The 23,224-nt window shown below is 47.8% G+C and overlaps 1 protein-coding gene across 1 annotated transcript in view; it reads right to left on the bottom strand.

Moving 5' to 3' along the window:
* The window catches only part of caska (calcium/calmodulin-dependent serine protein kinase a), a 65,031-nt gene that overhangs the window by 26,863 nt on the left and 14,944 nt on the right, over nucleotides 1-23,224 (bottom strand). Inside the window, 4 exon segments of the mRNA XM_053440465.1 lie at nucleotides 1,559-1,631; nucleotides 1,732-1,809; nucleotides 3,937-4,042; nucleotides 8,460-8,572. Coding sequence (XP_053296440.1) covers nucleotides 1,559-1,631; nucleotides 1,732-1,809; nucleotides 3,937-4,042; nucleotides 8,460-8,572 — 370 coding nt within the window.

Raw genomic sequence — 23,224 nt, 5'->3', positions numbered from 1 at the left:
GCACAACTTCTGGATCAAAACCAAGTCGCACAAACCCGTCCCCTCAGTGTGACTGTGACTTTGCATCCACGCCGTTTGTAGCTGTCAGACGGCCACAGGCAAAGACTCAGATCCACAGAGACACACAAACACACGCACACCTACACACATCTACACACACCTACACAGTCAAACACACACACACACACACACAAGGTGGTCTGTGCTGAAGTGAAGATAAATACCGAGACATCACGGTGATTTACACACATCAGGATGTAAATGAAGTCAGTGACTTTCATGCATGGGAGGAAGCGGCAAACCCACACTGATCTATATGCAGCAATGACAGTGTGTGTGTGTGTGTTTGTGTGTGTTTCCTGTAAAGGGCATACATCTCACACAGAACATCTGATAAACAGGAGCTCAGACTCACTGATAAATGATGATAATAGAAGCGAACGTCTGCACCAATGTCAAAGCTGCATTTGTAACACACTGTTCTCACACACACACACACACACACACACACACACACACACACACAGTTTGTTGTGTAACTGCTTCCATTAGTCTGACTGCTTATTAGCTGCTAATGAGAAAACCTATCTTTACCAAATAAAGGGTCATGTTATCAGAATGAATGTGTGTGTGTGTGCGTGTGTGTGTGTGTGTGTGTGTTTGTCATCATCAGAAGGAACATAGTTATTCATTATTAAACGCTGGATTAATCTGATGTTGTAAAACTGAATCACAGATTCAATAATTAAGTTTTTTTTCCTCATAAAAAGACAAACGAGCCAGACAGCTGTTTTAAATGTTAAACTCCTGGAAAATGAAAAGAGCCAAAGTGGAAGTGAAATGATTTTCAGTTCCAGTAAATGCTCCTCTTCTCCGTCTGAGCGATAACGTGGGAGAAATGTATCAAGAGGAAGTCGACTCATTGTGAATCTGGTGCGAAGCCTGATCTCTGTGGGTGACACACACACAGACAGACACACACACACACACACACAGACAGACACACACACAGACACACACACTTCTATATAATGAGTCTGGGATTCAGCAGGACCCACACACTGAGGTACTGAGATATGAGGATGAAGACTACGGTGACTAACAGAGAGACACACTGATCCACACACTGAGCATTAAAGTCACTACTGAGGAGACAGCCCCCCCCCCCCCCCCTCATAGAAACCAGGCTGATTCTACTCTTTATCAGAGTGGCTTCAATCCGGCTGAGACACAACAGCTACCTGCAGGACACACAATTACCAGGGCCTGATGCACAATCACACAGCAACTGCAGTGACGCAGGCAACAGTCTGTTCACACACACGTGAAATCACACACACACAATCACACAATCACCACGTGAGGGAGAAGCACCACAAGCTGATTCTACAGAAGAGTCTCATCGTCAATCCAGTGGTTTCACGGTCATTTACTAACGTGTTTATCTTGATATCATCTGAAGTCTGTAACTTCTGTGAGCAGGTGAGTTGATTTGGTCGTAGATGCCCCCCCCCCCCCCACAGGTCAGCAGTGAACCTCCACCTGATTGGACACTTACCTTGACGTCTCGGTGGATGACGTTGTTGTCGTGGCAGTAGCGCAGCGCCTCCAGGATCTGTCTCATGTAGTGACTACACAAACACACAACAGGAAAGTGTTGACTTCTCCAGTGAACGCACAACACACACACAGAACTCAAGAAAGAGCAGGGGGGGGGGGGGGGCAGGTTACCTGGCCACGGCTTCACTGTACACGAACCCAGCGTCGGCTCGCTTCACGATCTCAAAGCACAGGTCGGCTCCGTCCATACTGACAGAGAGAGAGAGAGAGAGAGAGAGAGAGAGAGAGAGAGAGAGAGAGAGAGAGAGGGTCAGTGAGGCGGGGTGGGGGGGGGGGTCACTCCTATTAAAACCTCAACACTTGTGATCGGTCCCACAGGGGAGGACGAGACTCGGCTCGGGGACGAGAAGCTGTGATTATGTCTCTGAGGACACAGACAGAAAACAGCTGCATCACGGGGACGGACACAGTCACAGGTTTTATTAATATGAGATTTCAGTGTCAGTTGATTGAGACACGTGTTAGAATCTGAGAATATGTCTGATTAATACAACACAAAGGCTCATAATTAACTTCCATGGCAGCTCCACCAGAGGGCGCTTTTATTGTTCAGGTACATTTCAAGGTACAAAAATAAGAATCTGTATTTTGCACATTGTATCTGATACTGTATTAGATCTACATTATTAATAAGATACCTAATCAATATCTCTTTCATTTTTCACAAAGAGATCAATCCCTGCTTGTTTCATTCTTCTCAACAACTGCATTAATTCATGTTTCCACATTTATCACTGTCTCTGACTCCCACCAGTGTATAATAATTTATTTTAATCTATTTCATAAATCATTCAGGAGCAGAAAATCAAATCAATGGATTAATCAATTAATAAACACGCAGACAAATCTTATTTACAACTTAATTGTTCATAAGGGTCAGACGTGAATCACCAAATAGAAGCAGGTGATGACGACTGAGAGTTTTATTCTTCAGGAGATGATGTGACTGTGAGCTCTGATGTCTTCACGTTTAGAAGATCCCTCTGGAGTCGTTTGAAGGTTCCAGTTAGAACCAGGCTCCAGTTAGAACCAGGTTCCAGTTAGAACCAGGTTCCAGTAAGAACCAGGTTCCAGTTAGAACCAGGCTCCAGTTAGAACCAGGCTCCAGTAAGAACCAGGCTCCAGTAAGAACCAGGTTCCAGTTAGAACCAGGTTCCAGTTAGAACCAGGCTCCAGTTAGAACCAGGCTCCAGTTAGAACCAGGTTCCAGTAAGAACCAGGCTCCAGTAAGAACCAGGTTCCAGTTAGAACCAGGTTCCAGTTAGAACCAGGTTCCAGTAAGAACCAGGTTCCAGTAAGAGCCAGGTTCCAGTTAGAACCAGGTTCCAGTTAGAACCCGGTTCCAGTAAGAACCCGGTTCCAGTAAGAACCAGGCTCCAGTTAGAACCAGGTTCCAGTTAGAAGCAGGTTCCAGTTAGAACCCGGTTCCAGCAGAAGGTTGTCTCCACGATCAATGAGCTGCTGCAGTGAGCTTCAGCTCTGTCACTCTGTTCTTCTTCTTCCACCCAATTACTGAAACCTTCTCTTTATTGTCACTAAGCCTCTGCACCAATTAAACCTGTTATGTAGGAATTGGCTGCAGCACATCCCCCCTCCCCCCCCCCCCTCCTCCTCCCCCCTCCTCCTTCTATCACCTCACATTCAGCTTGGTTCTCCAGCAGGGAGTCCTGGGAGAGACAGAGACATGTGGAGCATCTATCTTCTCTGTTTGCTCAGTGGCGTCTCAGAGGAAACGTCTCGATCCACCTGCAGGCCCACGCCTGCGTCAGTGTGAGAACCAACCAGCTGCAGAGCAACCTGTGAAAACCCTTTAAATGGAGTTCTCCTGCTCTTCATGGAGAGTGTCCTGCACCGGCCGAGCCGTGTGAAGCCCGAGCACTTTCCTGTTCGGCGATAACGGAATTAAACGATAAAGGAATTAGTTCTGGAAGAAGAGGAGAGATGGAGAGATGGAGCGGCTCTGAGAAGAGCTGGAGGTAGCAGCGAGTGTGAAATCTTAATCTCATCTCTCTCCCCTCATATATACAGTGCTGCACTCCTTTATTACCCCACCCCCTCCCCCTCCCTCAGCTAACAAGCTTCCTCATATCAGTGCAGATTATATAAAACCGCTGCAGGCCCCCCCTCCTCTGACGCTGTCGCCCTTCTCACTGTATCTCCCACAAACCACCTCTTCTTCACACTCTGCCACCGTGACACCTCCACCCTGGTCTCCTACAGGTGCAGCACTGACTCTTACCCCCCCCCCCGTGTGAGAGTGTGTGTGTGTGTGTGTGTGTGTGTGTGTGTGTGTGTGTGTGTGTGTGTGATCCTTACTACTCAAACACCATGTAGAGCATCCCATCGGAGCTGTACGTCTCCAGCAGCTCCACGATGTGGGGGTGTTTCAGCATGTGACAGATACTCGCCTCCCTCTTCAGATCTGAAACACAAACACACAAACAGATATTATAACCACAAGCTTACAGATCCATATTCTATCAACACAGAATAAATCCAGACAAGAAAACGCTCATTTTCTTTATTCAAGTTCAACATATTTGGTTGTATTTGTATTTTCTATTAAACTTATAGTTAAACTGTAAAACCTCACACACGTCTCTGAGTGTTTTTCACCTGTAACCAAATGAAATGTACAGATTCTTATTTCTTGTGTGTCTCAGGAGAAAAGAGCTTTGTGTTGTTGTGCTGGTGTGAGAAGCTGTTTCCTCTCCCCAGTGATTCCTCTAAAGAGCGAGTCTGCATGGTTCCTTTCAGCTTCAGTAACCCCCCCCCCCATACCCCCTTCATTAGGAACCAATTAAAGTGGGAGATGCTTATTTCCAGCAACAGTATGAGGATCTGAAATAACAGGAGTGATACAAACATACGTCACTGGAGCCAAACGAGACCTGTTGCCAGTTTGCATGTGAGACCTCAGAGGAGCTTTCTGTGGAGCTGCAGGAAACCTCAGAGTCAAACTGTTTGAAATGCAGAGCTGTGGAGATGAGGAGGCTGCAGGGTTCAGATCCTCGTGACTGGAGAGGGTGAGGAACGGAGAGAAGCACGGAGGAGAGGTGTCCGGGTGTTCTCCACTTTCATAATCTCATCTTTTCAGAGCTTCTGTGTCAGAGCTGGAGAACAAAGCTGCTCCAGGGGAAACTACCTGGTGTGTTCCATCAATACAGAGTCTGGTGTTGGGGGAACATTTTCACATGGAGAAACTAACTCATTAAAAAGAAGGACAAGGGGAAGAGGAGGAGGTGGAGGGAAAAGTGAAAAAGGAAGAAGAGGAAGAGGAGAATGAAGAAGGACGATGAGGTAGAAGAGGAGAATGAAGAAGAGGAAGAGGAGGAGGAGGAAGAAAGAGAAGAATAGGATGAGGAGGTGGAGGAAGAAGAGAAAAAGGAAGAAGTAGAAGAGGAGAATGAAGAAGGACGATGAGGTAGAAGAGCAATTATAAGAAGAAAAGGAGGAAACTTTCTGTGATGTGACCTTCATCACCGAGCTAGTGACAACAACACTAGTGCTGCTTGTTTGTATCACTCCTATTATTTTCAGTGATGTTTATTATCGTTCATACAAAAGTCTGACGTCAGGTTTCAAAACCTGAAGATTCATTTCAGTTTGTGAGCAGCTGAAAACTGAAGCTGTTCCAGTCTCCATCGTTTCCTCCATTCCTCTGGAGCACAGAGATCTCCATCTCCAGCTTCATGATGCAGCTCGGTCTCATTCCCTCAGATTCCATCAGCAGCGCTCTTACGTTTATTATATTAACTTTTAATATCCGCCTCTCGTGGTGAAACAGCAGCAGATGGAGCCAGAATATACATACACCTCACTGGACTGCTGAGGAAAACATGAAATACTCCACATCCCGCTGGAGGCCACAACACACACACACACACGTACACACACACGTACACACACACACAAACTATAATGCTAAGTCACTGTAATGGGCTGCTATGTATGCAGTGACATTTTAATTAAAGCTTCTGAGTTGACGCCCTGAGCCTCTGCTCTCATCATCACACTAATCCTCCGAGGACGAGGACGAGCGGTGGCTAACTCCAACAGGAAGCTAACGCTGCTGAGCTGGATGAGTGGCCTCCTCCAGGGCCTCACAGCAGCTAGTGTCTTCTGGATCAGCTCCGTCACTGTCACTGTGCTGGAGATCACCACAGACACTTTATCACATGGGAAGAAAATCCACTCGACAATTTGACCGAGCTGAAGACCACTGCAGGGACGACACGTCCACTGCTTGTATGTGTGTGTCTGTGTGTGAGTGTGAGAGAGAGAGAGAGTGCATTAGCACTCAATGCAACTGATGCTGTGGTCGAAGTGCAGGAAGCAGGAAGTGCTGTGGGACATTTCCCGTGGGACGCTACAGACTCATGAGGACAAAAGAGTGTAAAGATGTGGATGTGTTCTAATGACGGAACAAGTGGAACAAGGTTGTGAAGCCTGGATCTCTGTGGTTCTCTGTGGTTTTCTGTGGTTCTCTGTGGTTTTCTGTGGATCTCTGTGGTTTTCTGTGGATCTCTGTGGTTCTCTGTGGTTCTCTGTGGGACTCTGTGGGACTCTGTGGGACTCTGTGGGACTCTGTGGGACTCTGTGGGACTCTGTGGGACTCTGTGGGACTCTGTGGGACTCTGTGGGACTCTGTGGTTCTCTGTGGTTCTCTGTGGGACTCTGTGGGACTCTGTGGGACTCTGTGGGACTCTGTGGGACTCTGTGGGACTCTGTGGGACTCTGTGGGACTCTGTGGGACTCTGTGGGACTCTGTGGTTCTCTGTGGTTCTCTGTGGCTCTCTGTGGATCTCTGTGGCTCTCTGTGGCTCTCTGTGGCTCTCTGTGGTTCTCTGTGGTTCTCTGTGGTTCTCTGTGGTTCTCCGTCACCATCATCAGCCTTGTGTCATCTCCCTCTCCAGCTGTTTACGTGATGTTTGGTTCCCCAGCTTCACTTTCTGTTCATGTGTCAGAGTCTTATTGAGTGAACAGACGTGATCTCTACAGGGATCCATGTTCCTCCTGCTGGGAGTCAAAGCTCACAGGAGGAGGCAGCCATGCTTCCACAGCTACACAACACACACCCACAGTTGTGTGTTGTGATAGTGTGTCTGTGTGTGTTCCAGACCTGACACTGGTTTCCCAGTTAGAACATGTCACAACAATCTAATGGAAACAGAAAACCACAGAGCTGCAGCTTCAACAGCTCTGCAGGTGAAAGATGGAGGAGGTGAGAGACGGGAGAGGAAATGAAGAGTGGAGGGAAAGAGAGGAAGAGGAGAAGGAGAGAGTGAAGGAATGAGAGAACAGAGGAGGTGGAGCAGCGTGAGGAAGCGATGGCACATGATGAATTTACTCATTCTCTGGCTTTTCTCTCTCTTCCCCTCGGAAGTCTGACCTATTCATCAGACAGGCCTCCGGACAGGCTGCAGAGAAACAAGCTGGTGTGTGTGTCTGTGTGTGTGTGTGTGTCTGTGTGTGTGTGTGTGTCTGTGTGTGTGTGTGTGTGTGTGTGTGTGTGTGTGTGTGTGTGTGTGTGTGTGTGTGTGTGTGTGTGTGTGTGTGTGTGTGTGTGTGTGTGTGTCAGGCCCCCCCTGCCCAGTCCATTGCAGAGACACAAATCATTTGACCCACTTCCCTTGGTCTGTATCCGTTCAGGGTGTTTGCATGTGTGCTTCATTACTGTGTTACAGCTGTCTGCTCAAGTGAAACCACAGAACAACAACCAGAGAGAGAGAGAGAGAGAGAGAGAGAGAGAGAGAGAGAGAGAGAGTGAGAGAGAGAAAGAGAGACAGAGAGAGAGATAGAGACGGGGGGTTGGGGGATGAAAATAAAAACAAATCAACAATGAGAAGCTGACGTGTGGTTTTGGGGTTTGATGGATTTCTGAGGGCTACAGAGGAAGGACTGTGATTAGATATAAATGACCAGGGAGTGTGCTGACCAGGAAACAAACACACACACACACAAGTGTGAACATAAATAATGCCGATGAAGAGAAATGGCACCGGCACAGTGTTGGACAAGCTACAATGGAAAACTTTCAGATCAGAGTTTTCTGTGATCCTTCAGGATTGATTTTCATCAGAGCTTCATGTGAAAACAGAGAAATGACAAAATACCCAGAAAATTTAATCTGGACTCGTAGAGAAGGGACAGCTAACAGACGCCACCGTGTGCAGGTGACGGCTGTAATGAAGTGGTGAAGCAGGTAGAGCTGCTGCCTCCCCACACAGCACTCTACCTCCTGGTTTACTGTACGAGCTGGGATGAGAGAGTTCAGAGACTAGAAAGTAAAACGTCATCATGTGCAGTGGAACATCTCTGATGTCACGTCTGGAACACGTCCATGTTCCTTCTCATCCTCAACCATCCTCTCCAGAGCTTTGCAGAGAGGCAGCGTGTGACGCCACCAGGAGGAAGTGAACTCCTGGTTATCGACGGGAGACTTGAGATGAAACATAACAAACACTCACCTTTCACCGCCAACTCAAATCTAAGCAGCTTATCGTCCAAATGAATGTTTTACCAAATATTCCTTTACAGTGTTCTTGACAGAAACTGACGTAACCGGGTATCGCCGGCGCGGAGGAATAAAATAGTTTATTAGCTTGAATATCTGAAATCAATTCGAGAACAATTGTCTGATTGGTTTATAATTAAGATCCAATCAATTTGGTGGGTTTCATCTCAGTGTGGGTGTGAGCCACCGAGTGAACGAGAAGTAGAACAACACAATGTTCACACAAGCGTCAGGATACAGATCTGATCATATTTCACTGTTCAACAGGGAAGGAGGGAGAAGTCATTCTCTTCAGTCATATCTATGAGCTGTGACCTCTTACCCTCTGTGCTGAGTCCTGGGCTGGAGGTGAACTCGGCCACGTCCACGATCTTGACAGCGAACTGCTGCCCCGTCTCCCGGTTGATGCATCTCCTCACCACGCTGAAGGGCCCCCTGAAAACAACAACAACAACAACACACACCGTTAACCAGGGGTCTCAAGAACATCCTGTTACACCTGCAGGAGCGCAGAGGAAACAGACTCCAAACACAACACTGACGCTTTATATTATTATATATTATCATTTTGCACGATGGATGTGTTTTGTATTCTTCTGTGTAATTGTAGAGTTTTGTGTATTTCACTGCAGTGTGCTTGTGATATGAAGCAGCAGCAGGTTGTCGGGTCCGACTCGTTCACCACAACAGGAACATGAGGGAACGTTCAGGCGACTCTCACAGAAATCCACAGACACAAAACAAATAAATCACAAATCACACAACCTCAGTGGTGATTTCACAGCTGAACACAAACACTACCCCTGGCTGCAGCAGACTGAACGCCATGTGTGAGTGTGTCGGTGCTGGTATGTGAGTCTGTGTGTGTGTCTGTGTGCGTGTGTGTTGGTGTGTAAGGAGTCTTTGTGCACCAACACAGACTGGTTGAACAGATGGTGATCGAGCTAAAGCTGCTTAGCGTCAGAAGGGTGAGGTAGAGCGGCAACGTGCCCAAACATGCAGGAGACACCTACACACATGCACAGACACACACAGACACACACACACACAACACTATGAGCAGTGCTGCTGAGTAAACTGTCGCTTTGACCAATGGGAACATGTGTGTGTGTTTGTTTGTGTGCCTGCAGCCATCACATTAACAAACACACACGCACAAGGTCACCTGTCTAATGATCACATGATGGATGTCTACTTAAAAAATATGCTATATTCTATAATAAGCTGCTAATCATCAACTGATTGATAAGATGATGATGAGGTGATCATCTTGTTCTTCACTTCAAGTTGAACGAAACACTCTGATGTACATTTTGCAGATTTGAACTCGGCACAGGGAAACTGGAAAGAAATGAAAGAGAAAAATGAAAAGTCTTTTTCTCCTGGAATCTTTTGAGCGGTGCAGATCTGAGGTCTGTGGTAGAGACTCCTGCTCAGACTCAAACACCACACCAGCTCACAATCAGCCACGTGGTTCGGTGCAGGACGTCAGCGCTGAGAGCCGAGAGGAAAGTCTGTGAGACAAACTCCAGCAGTTAAAATGCTTCACCCGTAACTCTGCTGGAGCAGGTACAGCGGGTCAGAGGGATCTCATTAGTAATGCAGCCGAGTGCTCCTCCACCGCCATCCCCCCCCCCCACGCCACAGTCCAGTCACCTCACCTCTGCCCCCCCGTCGCTGGCAGCAAATGTCAGGCCTGGCTCCGGGCTGCGCTCTGTACCACGACGTACAAGAGGCCGGACAGGGAGGGGACAGACAGAGGGAGGACAGGGAGGACAGGGAGGGGACAGACAGAGGGAGGACAGGGAGGGGACAGACAGAGGGAGGACAGGGAGGGGACAGACAGAGGGAGGACAGGGAGGGGACAGACAGAGGGAGGACAGAGGACAGGGAGGGGACAGACAGAGGGAGGACAGAGGACAGGGAGGGGACAGACAGAGGGAGGACAGGGAGGGGACAGACAGAGGGAGGACAGGGAGGGGACAGACAGAGGGAGGACAGGGAGGGGACAGACAGAGGGAGGACAGAGGACAGGGAGGGGACAGACAGAGGGAGGACAGAGGACAGGGAGGGGACAGACAGAGGGAGGACAGGGAGGACAGACAGAGGGAGGACAGGGAGGGGACAGACAGAGGGAGGACAGAGGACAGGGAGGGGACAGACAGAGGGAGGACAGGGAGGGGACAGACAGAGGGAGGACAGAGGACAGGGAGGGGACAGACAGAGGGAGGACAGGGAGGACAGACAGAGGGAGGACAGGGAGGGGACAGACAGAGGGAGGACAGAGGACAGGGAGGGGACAGACAGAGGGAGGACAGGGAGGGGACAGACAGAGGGAGGACATGATGAGCAGCAACGTGGCCAGAGAGCTGTGACTGGATTACAAAATGTGAAGAGGAGGAAGTGGAACTGTGACGGTTAAAGGTTGAGGAGGAGAAGCAGATCGTCTTTTCTGAAACGCAGTGGGTTTGGATCCCAGGTAAAGAGAAGCCAATTAAATATCAATCTAATAACAATTAAAAAGAAAAATAGCAAAACAGAATCTTCATCTGCTGAAAGTCACGGTCTGTAAAGCCGGAGCCGATCAATCAATCAATAAGTCGATTGACATAATTGTCTATAAACTGTAGAAAAAGATGGACGACATGTCAGTGAAGCCAAATCCTTGTTATCGCCCCCTGGTGGCTGGCTGCTTTACACATCATTCACTCCACCTCCTCCATGTTAGCTTAGGGACATGGACAGAGCTTCACGTTCTCATCACACTGATGTTTGTTCAAGTGTTCATGATATGTTCAATGTACTAGAATCGTTCAGCTCAGTGGACGTGACCATCTAGGTTTTATTTTGTCATGGTCAAATTTCCTGTGTTTTATTCTGGAGCTCTGTGAGGATCTCCTTCTTGTCAGTTTAAGGTTTATCTTCAATACAACAATATCTATCTATCATTTATAAACACTGTAATATCCTGACACAGCCTGAAAGCACAATCACATTGTTCAGTGAGCTGCACCGTGTGCGTGTGCGTGTGCGTGTGCACGTGTGTGTCCACGTTCAGCATGTGTTGAGCAAAGAGCTACTCGGGAGCGGATGAGAGGCTTATTCACAGCAGCCTTAAGAAAAAGCTTTAAGAGGCACAATCTCCCGCACACATCAGGCGAGAGGGAAAGATTAACTTCAGAAATCTGGCAGCAGAGAGGAGGAGGGAGTGGGGGGAGGAAGGAGGGAGCGGGGGGGGGGGGGGGGGGGGTTGAAACTGCTTTGAACTGCAGACGGCTCGAGTGGCGGAACTGGGCGTCGTGGAAGAAATCAACCGCACATTCTGGTTCTGAATGGGACTCAGCTGCACGCAGCGTCGGCCATTATGGCTCTGAATGGAAGTCAGCTGCACACGTTCGGATGATTCCTACACTTCAGCTGCCCTCACTTGAATAACAGGAAGAGGGGGAGAGGGGGAGAGGGGGAGAGAGGGGGAGGGTGCAGAAGGAAGAGAAACATGGACGCTACATCCATACCACGAAGTTTTGGTTTTAGAAAATCATTTTCAAATGGAATCGATCTCCGTATCAGTGTTAATCCCCGACCACACTGACACAGATATCACATGACCGCTCTCCACCAATGGGAAGGCCAGCTGCTGACTTCACAAGATGAAGTAACGTGGAAGCAGCCTGAGATGCTCTGGTGTCTTCACTGTGAATCCACTCCTGGTGTCTGGTGGTTTTTCTCTTGAACTCTAACACAGATTAATCACCTGCATGAGATACGACTCAGAGAAGCAGGGTCGACCAAGGTCACTCTAAACTGTGTTGAACTCATTATATCAAGATGTTCATTTGAAACCGATTTTTCCTTCTCATGATTTATTATCTTATTATTGTGGAGTAATTACATGAAACAGGTTTTTCAAGGTCACAACACTCGTGTATTTTCTGTGAATCTGTGAAACAAGAAGTTCTGATCTCCGTCTGGAAGTCTCACGGTAACATTGTGGTGACAAGGAGACGAGACGACACAATGAACTGTGCTCCACACACAGTGCGGTCACAGTGTGGATTACTGTGCTAAATATTTAATAGCACTCATTCTGCCTGGAGGAGAGGGAACACGTGAGGATCAGGCTTCCAACGTCTCCTGGGACATGAAACCAGAGCATGTTCAGTGTGTTCAGGACGTTATTCAAGTTTTGTATCATGCATTTTACATTTCATGTGAAACAACAGTTGACGAGTCGTTGAGTTGAAATGAGACGATCGTTAACGAGCTCTGACTCCAGATCTGTAACGAGCTCATGGAGACGTGGTCACCTCTGCAGGAGCAGAGTCATTCACAGTGAGTCAAGGTCACGTAGAGGTGACGGGTATTAAACGGAGTCTAAGGTCGGGGGGGGGAGGGGGGGGGGGTTCTGTTTGAATGGAGAAAATTAATAATGCCCTTCATATGGTTGCCATGGTAACATCCAGCTTCAGCACCTCCAGGCGAAGTAAAAGTCAGAAAGTGATTTAACTCAGGACCAGGTCTGAGGAACCAGGAGCAGGTCTGAGGAACCTTGAGCAGGTCTGAGGAACCAGGACCAGGTCTGAGGATACAAGGACCAGGTCTGAGGAGCCAGGAGCAGGTCTGAGGAACCAGGAGCAGGTCTGAGGAACCTTGAGCAGGTCTGAGGAACCAGGACCAGGTCTGAGGATACAAGGACCAGGTCTGAGGAGCCAGGAGCAGGTCTGAGGAACCAGGACCAGGTCTGAGGAACCTGGACCAGGTCTGAGGAACCTGGACCAGGCCTGAAGAGTCTGAAGGTCTGAACCAACCAAGGTGATATGATGATATGAGATGTGATCACATGAGAGCTGCTCACTGGTGATCACATCTCTCAGGATGGATGTAAACAGCGGGGGGGGGGGGGGGACCGGACCTGGGTTAGTGGATGCAGGGTGGAGGTGGGCGGAGGGCGGTTGAGGATAATCGGCTCCAGCGTGAGAAGTAAATATGTTTGACCTTTTCACTCACAGTTCAAAGCAATAAGCACCTGAGGACCACACCCCTCCTGCCCTCTACCCCCTGCCCTCGAGCAAACCTCACAGGTAGGAGGTGCAGCCGTGACCTGGAGCCTTAATCTGCTCACACTATGAATGACCCTGAGAGAGGAGGTGGGGAGGCGGCTCGGAGGAGAGAGAGGCCTTCACTGCGCTCCACGCGTCACAGTAACCGGGGGGGGATTTACAGCAACATCAAAAAGAAATGGCGCCGAAGCTGCACGCCGTCGCTCTGCAGCTCGGAGCGGGACGCGGCAGTAAAACCTGATTCACCGGCCGCGCTCCGCCCCAACTTCACAAGGCATCAATCAAGCCCGGCTCTCATTCCGTAGAATGTCAGCGGCTTTTACGAGACGCACAAGTCTGCAGCATCATTCACACCAGACTGAACGATGGACCTGACCTGACGTGAGGACGCCTCCACAGACAGGAAGGACAAGAGAAGACAGGAAGTCAGAGTCGACAACAACCTTCAGTGTTTCAGAGGATGCTTCAGAAATGTTATGAGATATAAAACAAGAGATAATGTAGAAACAATCATCCACACACACACACACACACACACACACACACTCGAACACACACACAGCTGATGTGCTTGACAGGAGGTTACACAACCAGTCGAACACGGTTTCATCATGTTTGTTAGCGGTTGAGTTTTGATTTGGTTCAGTAGGTACCGGCAGGATCATGTGGATTTCAGTTACCAACCCAGGAGCAGGCTGGGCTCTATGGAGGGGGGGGGGGGGGGGGTCTTAAAGAGACAGGAGCTAAAACCAAGCGTTTTGAGCCAGAGGCTGAAAAGAGGAACTGCAGCGATGGACAGGCTGAGGACATGTGTCTTCTGAACATGAGCAAGTAGAGAATATGTTTTTATTTAAAATCAACATGTCTTCGTGTCCACGCCGCCTGATTGATTGACCATCATGAAGCCCTGGTCACCTGACTAGCTGGTCACCTGGTCAGCTGGTCACCTGGTCGGCTCGGACGCAGGGTGAATTGTTGAGCAGCAGTGAATTGACAGGTCCTCCACTCGTCCCCTGGCTGATCTGTCTCTGTCTCACTCAGGTAGAGACACACACATCGATTCAGCTGTCGACAGCTCTCACGTGAAGTAAGTGACACAAACATCCCATAATAACCATAATAACACAGCTTGATGCATCGGGGACAGAAACACAGAGAACACCGGCTCTGATGGTGCAGCTGAAACTCACCAGTCTGCAATTTAGAGACGGAGAAAACACACAAACACACACAGACACACACACACACACACAGCTCCACCTGCCCTCAAGTGAACCAGACACCAAAACAAAGATGAGGAGAGAAACACACACACACACACAGACACACACAGAGAGAAGATGTCCTGAGGGAAGTTGTGTTTAACTCGGGTCAACTGAGTAATGAGAATAATAATGATTCATAATGAGTTGTTGGTACTTTCACTGCTTTGTTTAAACACAGTGTGCGATGCTGGATTATTGTGGACTAAACGTTCCAAACAGAACAAACACACTGACCTATATAAGTGTGTGTGTGTGTCTGTGTGTGTGTGTGTTTGTGCTACAAGTGGACCTCCTGAGCACTAACACTGTGATAATAGCTTAGCATGTTAGCATCATAGCAGCAGATTAATGGATCCGAGTGGAACCTCCTGCTAACAGTGAACCACCTCTGATGTTCATCAACATGTCTGTATTAGATTAGCTGGGTTCTTCACACACGTCATAACACAACACTGCTCGAGATCATAGTCTCCTCGTGTGCAAGTGTGAGAGCAGCTATCTGAACCACTGCAGTCGTTTAGTGTGTGTGTGTGTGTGTGTGTGTGTGTGTGTGTGTCTGTTGTCTATCCTCCCAGTGCCATAAATTCAATTAAACGTCTGACATTTCCAAGCGCCTGCCCGGGGGCTTTGCTGTGCCGACACAAGACGAGCAGACAATGAGAAACCGACAAACACAACAACAGAGAGAAAGAGAGCGAGGGAGCGACACAATAAAACACATCCGTCGTTTAGAGGAAAGTGTGAACGTGTGTGGAAGAGACACAATCGAAGGGTTTTCATCCACAAGAGAAGAAACCTACACACACCAACACCTTGACTCCTCACATGTCCCTTCATCATCCTCCTCCTCCTCATCCTCAGTGATCCTCTCTACCTCCCTCACTCCTCATCCTAATCTCTCCATCCTCTCTCTGGCGTAGTGGTTACGTAAGGAGCCACAGCTTACTCACGCTCCCATGGGGATTAGACAGAAGCCTGGACATGCCAGCACCTGCAATGCTCATTGGCAGCCACCCGCCAACACACACACAGACACACACCGAAACATGTTCACACACACACACACACACACACACACACACACTGCAGCAGAGAACAGGTGACAACCCGCCTCACACAGAGAGGCAGGTGGAGCAGGTGCCGTAGTTGACAACACGCTGTAGTCACCATAGCTGTTCTGTAGTTTGATGAGAGCTGCAATTTTATCAGCCAACAATATATAAATATAAATATATATGTACATATACAAGTTTTTTTATTTACTTCATTGTTAGAAGAAGCGACGCCCCGTTTATCCAGGAACATAAATATTAATTTGGCAGGTTTTTAATAAGATCAGATCTAAGTGTGGAGATTAGAAAGCAGAGATCCTGAGACCAGTGAAGATGTTCAGAAGATCAGATGCACTGGAAATCGTTTGATAATAGAATCATGGGCCTGTGAATGGGGATCGAACCCTGAGGTGACTGGAGAGACTCCTTCTCCAGATGATGATCATTCACTCCTCAACCATAAGTTACACATCGACCGAGCCTTTCAGTGCTCTGCTGCTAATTAACTGAGTAGTCTTTTTATTTCTCTATAATAAATCTGAATGCTGCAGAATCAGCTGCAGTTTCTGTTTGATGTGTCAGATTTCTGTGGGGGGGGGGGGGGGGGGGGCCTTCTCTGCCAAGGGTCGTCAATTCCGTCAGAAACGAGGCTGAAACCACGAAGAAGGGAAGTGACATAAATAATGGAAGCATTTCTAACTGATGCTTTTCTTTATAAAGCAACAAATTAATTTCTAACAAACCTCAGACTCTGTACAGCGGAGACACAACGTTAATATGTGGTTCCTGCTGGAGGATCACACCTGGTTTCACATCTGGTTTCACACCTGGTTTCACACCGCACGTTAGCATATCACTACAGCAGGTTTCAAACCAGCGTCATCGCCCTGGTGCTTCCAGTCAGACCCCAACAGGCTCCACCCTCTCACCTGGTGCTCTCTGCTGCCGCCACCAGGGGGCTGTGCAGCGAAGGGACAATTACACAGCTGGAAAGAGAGGGGAGCACTGGGTATCCTTTTATAATAACAAGTGTGTGTGCATGTGTGCAGATGGACACACAAACCTGCACACATCCCTGCTCCTTGACCCAGAGAGGGAGGAGAAGTGGATGGGTGGGGGGGGGGGGGGGGGGGGGGGGGGGGGGGGGGGGGAAACAGAGGACCACAGAGAGATGGAGGTTGAAGAGGAGTAGCTGTGACAGGAAGTCCCACTTACTTGACTCAGATTACAGTATTCACCATCTTCACTGTGGCTGCCCCCCCCCCCCCCCCTCCCTGAAGCCTCTAGGTGAGACGTAGATCTTTAGTATTGAATACAACAAACCACAAAGCAACTAAACCTGTTGAAATGTACATTTAACACCCAACTTTAGTTTAGTTCTGGTGATGATGGAACAACTGCATTAATAACAAAGTGTGTCTGTGTGTGTACATGTGTGTGTGTGTGTGTGAGTGACAGCTCAGAGTCCTCCAGCTAAAGGCCTCTCCTGCCTCCTCCCACGAGGCTGTGCATGAATGAGCAAGAGACAAGTTCCCAGGTGGCTCAGCAGAAGGAGACGCAACAGATTCCCACAAATCTCTGACCCTGAACCCTGAAACTCTCCAGCTGATCTGGAAAGATTCACTCAGTCACCAGATTCATTCTGCCTGAGATACACAAACTGAAATCATCCGTCTGATCTATTACACATCACCTTCTACAAATATCCTGCTTTGCACTGCAGGCACCATGCATTATGTATCTATATCATATATATCTTTCAGAAAATCTTCACAAAAAGAGTTTTATAAGAGAAGAATCAGGACCATAAATCCATTTGATCCATTTTAAATATTTATATTATATTGAGCAGCAACCAATGACGAAGCTGCAAACACTGAGAGAGAGAGAGAGGAACCGTTCTGTGTGTACAGCAGCACTAACAGGTCTTAATGAAGGGAACACATCAGGAGCACGAGTCATAGATATATATATAAAGGCTAGATGTCTCGTCCGCGTTTCCGGCCAACGGAGACGAACGTCCGCACATGGCGGCCATCTTGGCACAGGCAGTTCGCCCACCCATAACATTGTGATGGTAGTGAAACATACACACTTTTTAAATAAAGAAAAAAAAAAATCTTAATGTATATTTGTATAGGGAAATCTTTTACCTATATAGAACATTATTCTATTTTTTAGAAAATAACATAATTATTCATAAGTATGCAGTGTCATAACTACATCTGACGTTTATTACAAACCGAACCGTTTAAAAATCGGTTGAGAATTTAGCAAGTTATGGTTATTTAAAAAGTACGTACCACTACAACACAATGTTATGGGTGAGCGAGCTGCCTGTGGCAAGATGGCCGCCATGTGCGGATGTTCGACTCCATTGGCCGAGACATCTAGCCTTTATATATATCTATGGCACGAGACCCCAGCGGGGGGGGAGGAGACGGACAGGAAGTGCTGAGGACGTGGGCGAGAGACACATGAAGTAAAGAAACAGAGGGAGGAGAATCCTCCGCTCCAATCTTCTGAGTGTTTTCGGGTCGCGAGCCAAGTGTGAGCTCTGCTGTCGGGGGGGCTCTGGACGCAGCAGACGGAGAGCAGCCACTCACCGGATTAACCGGCTGATTTGTTGCCTAAACTTTGAGTTAGTGGCCAATCGCCTCCCTGGAAGAGTTCCTTTCTCTGCAGACGACTGGAAGTAATTAAGATATTTAAAGATTAATATCATTACAACTCAACATCTCCAGTCAATAAAAGATCCAGACCGATACCCATGATCCTCCTGGGCCTCTGTGCTGCTGCAGCGTTAATGGCGGACTGGCCGTGAGATCTATGACATCACCACACTGATAAATCATTGATCAGACGGGAACCATTAACAATGCATTATGGGCAGAATCCTCGGGAGGAGACAGATGTTTATGATGTGAGCCCGGAGCTCGCTGTGATCTAAGAGCCACTGACGCCTCCGAAGGCCTCATGTGTGTCAGTGTCTGTGCATGTGTGTGTCTCACAGCCAAGATCACCACAGCCAACACACAAGAGCACAACACAATCCCACAGGAAGAGGTTCCAAAATGACACAACAACATGATGTCAAACAGGAATTTAGCTTCAGATGCAGGAGTTCACTCACAGTCACCATCATCACCTGCAGGAGGTCAAAGGTCAGGAGGCGGGGCTCAGAATCAGGGTTTACTGCCAAGTAGGTTTACACAAACAAGGAATTTGCTTTGGTGTGTTTGTGCAATTATAAATATAATAACAGGAAACAAAGGATGACGTATATATGATGAATGAAAATGATAAACAAGGAGCTCATCACAAATCATCTACAGAACGGCCAATGGAACAGATTCTTTTCCTTATTGATTAACGTTAATTACAACTCAGTGTATCAAATAATCAATAATTTCAGAAAATAATTCATAATTGGTCAGTGTTAACTCACAGATACTGCACATACTCAGATGATGAATTTCCTATAAACCTGCCAATCATTTTAATAACTTATTGATTAACTGTTTGTCTGATAATCAGTACAAAGCACAACAATAAGAGAAATGTTTTGTTAATAGAAGATTATTTTGCTCAAAACAAAGCAACGTAATTTGCGTAAAATATACAATGAAATATAAGGGATATGTATTTTTGCTTAAAGGCTATTAGTCAATAAAATAATCAGCAGATTAAACGCTTGCAGAACAAGTCTGAGGAAATCTGAATGCTTCTGAAGTGCAGCCTCGGTCCTGTGGAACCGGTGGAGAGGATGATATAAATATGAAAGGAATAAAAGAACGGAACCAAATTCTATTCTTTCCCTTATTGCCCTGCTCTTTGTAATAACTGTGCTGGGTAAAGATTCTCAGGTCAAATAGAATCCGCTCAGGACCGACCTCTGACCCCAGGACTCGCTCTCACCGACCTGAGGAAAACATCCCTTCTGGAATATTCCCCCTCTCAGAAAAGAGAAAACAGAAAACTGTTCCCTGGCAGAGACGCATCTTAGCACCAGGGAGCAGATGTATTTATGTTTTTTAATATTTATAAACAGCACAAACAAACCCAGACACCAGATAAACCCACAGCTGAAAACCTTTGTTTTCTCTTCTAATTAAAACTAATCAGTGCAATAATGGGGCTTAAGATTATAACACACTCTTTTAGGAGCAAGTAATAAAATTAATCCTATTACTGTTTAATTAGCTGCTGCAACGTCTGATTTGATCATGAACAAAAAGCTGTTAAATTATAAACAGATAAACAAATTATCCCCTGCACATTTTCACTGGAGCTGTTTTTATACATGAATTCTAGATTTCTGTAGTTAGTGTGTGTGAAGCAGCTGCAGCAGGTTGTTGGGTCTGACTCGCTCACACAAACATGTCAGGAACATGTCAGAAACATGTGAGGAACACGTCAGAAACATGTGAGGAACACGTCAGAAACATGTGAGGAACACGTCAGTAACATGTGAGAAACATGTGAGGAACAAGTCAGAAACATGTGAGGAACACCTCAGTAACATGTGAGAAACACGTCAGGAACATGTGAGGAACACGTCAGGAACATGTGAGGAACACGTCAGGAACATGTGAGGAACACCTCAGTAACATGTGAGAAACACGTCAGGAACATGTGAGGAACACGTCAGGAACATGTGAGGAACACCTCAGTAACATGTGAGAAACACGTCAGGAACATGTGAGGAACACGTCAGGAACATGTGAGGAACACCTCAGTAACATGTGAGAAACACGTCAGGAACATGTGAGGAACACGTCAGGAACATGTGAGGAACACGTCAGGACTTCAGTGCAGGTCTGAATTCTCAGTTCAAACGAGTTTTCCATCAGAAGCAAAGGGGGGGGGGGGGGTGATCAAATAAGCCCACAGTAGAAAGCCTGAGGTCTGTGAAGCTGTCGCCGCCCAAAGGACAAAATAAAACATCAGGCATCTTCAGCTTCCATGGCAGCGGTCATAAACACATGGTTCAGAATTAGCTGTGGTCGCTGCTCATGAGGTCATGGCTCAGAGTGAGGACCGGGCCGAACACTGTGCCCAGTTAGAAACAGAACCGCAGGGAGCTCCACAGCTTCACGTGCAGGATCATTCTGTGTAAAGGGTCGTTACATCAAATCAGAGCTCCACAGAGCCTCAAGCTTCTCCTCTGAGAAGATGCTCACATCCACTCAGCTGACCCCAGACCAGCAGGGATCCTCAGGAGTGAGGAGGCTGTGACACTAAGCTTCCTGCCCCGGTGCCACACTCAGCTCTCAGGCTGCAGCTGCCCCGGCACCGATCGATGGAATCAATGGAACTTCTTGGATTAACACTGCGGGTCATCTTCATGATGAAGGGAGGAGCCAGAGGAGCTGCTGGAGCTTCAGAGGAAACAACCACCATCACTGATGAAGAGTCCGATGGTGTTTCTCACAGCGATTCATCTGGAGCCGCATGGAGCCGGACAGACAGTGGAGAGGGAGGAGGGACATGTGAGAGTGTGTGTCTGTGTGTGAGAGTGTGTGTCTGTGTGTGTGTGGGAGAGAATCTGAAACTGCACAGTGGTCAGCATATTGGCTCGGCCATTTCCTCCAAGCTTAGGACTATAAAACTTAATGATCCCACTGAACTGAGTGCACACACACACACACACACACACACACACACCTGAGCCTCGCAGGCCTTATTTCACAACCTCTGATGAGTTGGGGGGGGGGGGGGGTCTCCTCCCTGCCTCCTCCAATTTCACACTCAGTTCAGTTGGGAGCATCCTTACATAACACTGCTCCACCACAGTGTGTGTGTGTGTGTGTGTGTGTGTGTGTGTGTGTGTGTGTGTGTGTGTGTGTGTGTGTGTGTGTCTCACTGGACCATGAGAATCATCTCTCTGGTCAGTAATCACTGTTCTCAGCGATGTTCGGCCAAAAAGACAAAACAAGGAAACACGAGTGAGTCAGAATGAGCAACAACACACTCACACGCTATCATGAAGAAAAGAGCTTATATGTAAACTGTTATTATATCTAGTTCCTTCATATAAAGAGGAATAATTACTCTGAGAAGAGAGGAGAGGAAGGGGAGACAAGAGGAAGAGAAGAGGAAGAGGAAGAGGAGGAGAAGAGGAGAGCCGGGGGGTAGAGGAGAGGATAGGAAGGGGAGACAAGAGGAAGAGGAGGGGAAGAGATAGAGAGGAGAGGAAGGGGAGACAAGAGGAAGAGGAGAGGAGAGGAAGAGGGGGAGAAGAGGAAAAGGAGAGGAGAGTGGGGGGGAGGAAAGAAGGGAAGAGGAGGAGTTCACCAGCCATTTTATCAAGGCCTAAAACAAAAGGGAGTCGATCTGAAATGGGAGGGGGGGGGGGGGCACAGAGGTCAGACCTGAGGTCATGTGATGAATCACAGAACAATAACCAGAAAAGGGATTTATCTCAAAACATAATCTTACAGCCGAGCTTCGACCTTTCAGGTTCGTCATGATTATTTGATTCATGAGTTATGTTTATGTTTTTTGAATTATTAACAATTATCTCATTATCCCTCAGTCACTGCTGCACAGACTCTGACATCACGACCTCAGAAGAACGACAGACGTGTCCAGTCGGGGGAAGTGGAGACATGTCCACCATCTTGATTTACAACCTATGGAGAGACCTGTGATGGTCCCTGGTGTCAGCTGAAGACCTGGTGTCCCTCAGCTGGGAGGAGGACGACTCGTCTCCGGCCTCGAGAGGATGAATCTCCTCTGACTCTGTGTTGTAAATAACTGCTACTAGAGAAACAAGCTGCAGCAGACGTCCCACTGACGTGATTCTCAGGAGAAGAACAGAATCACAGAGAAGTGTTTTTATGACTCTGCACATGAATTAACCTCCTCTGTGTTCAGAGCTCTTCAGCTCCTCTTCTTCAAACTGCTTCCTCCTTTCATCCACAGTGCATGCTCCTGGATGCCTGCGGGCGGAGAGCGGCCTTGGGGGCAGGAAAGGCATCACGCACTCACAAAGACACACACAAAGACACACACACACACACACACACACACAAAGACTCACACACACGCACATGCACACACACAAAGTGTCATGGCAACACAGCGCTTGGATAAAGTAGTAAAGGTCAGAAAGTGTCAAGAAAAACACAAACCTGCATTTCACCAGGCAGCAGTGAGTGTGTGTCTGTGTGTGTGTCAGTGTGTGTGTGTGTGAAAAGGTCACGCTCGTGTAATTAAAGACAACACTCTGTCAGTCCAGCTCTGCAGTAACAATGACACTCTGTGTTTTTCTTCCTGAAACCTTCAGATGGTATTTTGTGATTTCAAGACGTCACATTCAGATTAAATCTATTTGTGATCCTTCCAGCCGGAGTCAGAACCAGCTCTCTGCAGCTCCACCAGGATCCAGAGGCTCTCTGCAGCTCCACCAGGATCCACCAGCTCTCTGCAGCTCCACCAGGATCCAGCAGCTCTCTGCAGCTCCACCAGGATCCAGAGGCTCTCTGCAGCTCCACCAGGATCCAGCTGCTCTCTGCAGCTCCACCAGGATCCAGAGGCTCTCTGCAGCTCCACCAGGATCCACCAGCTCTCTGCAGCTCCACCAGGATCCAGCTGCTCTCTGCAGCTCCACCAGGATCCAGCAGCTCTCTGCAGCTCCACCAGGATCCAGAGGCTCTCTGCAGCTCCACCAGGATCCAGCAGCTCTCTGCAGCTCCACCAGGATCC

The sequence above is a fragment of the Pleuronectes platessa genome, chromosome 14, assembly GCF_947347685.1.
Source record: "Pleuronectes platessa chromosome 14, fPlePla1.1, whole genome shotgun sequence".
NCBI lineage: Eukaryota > Metazoa > Chordata > Actinopteri > Pleuronectiformes > Pleuronectidae > Pleuronectes > Pleuronectes platessa.
This window is presented reverse-complemented; position numbering and strand designations above follow the sequence as displayed.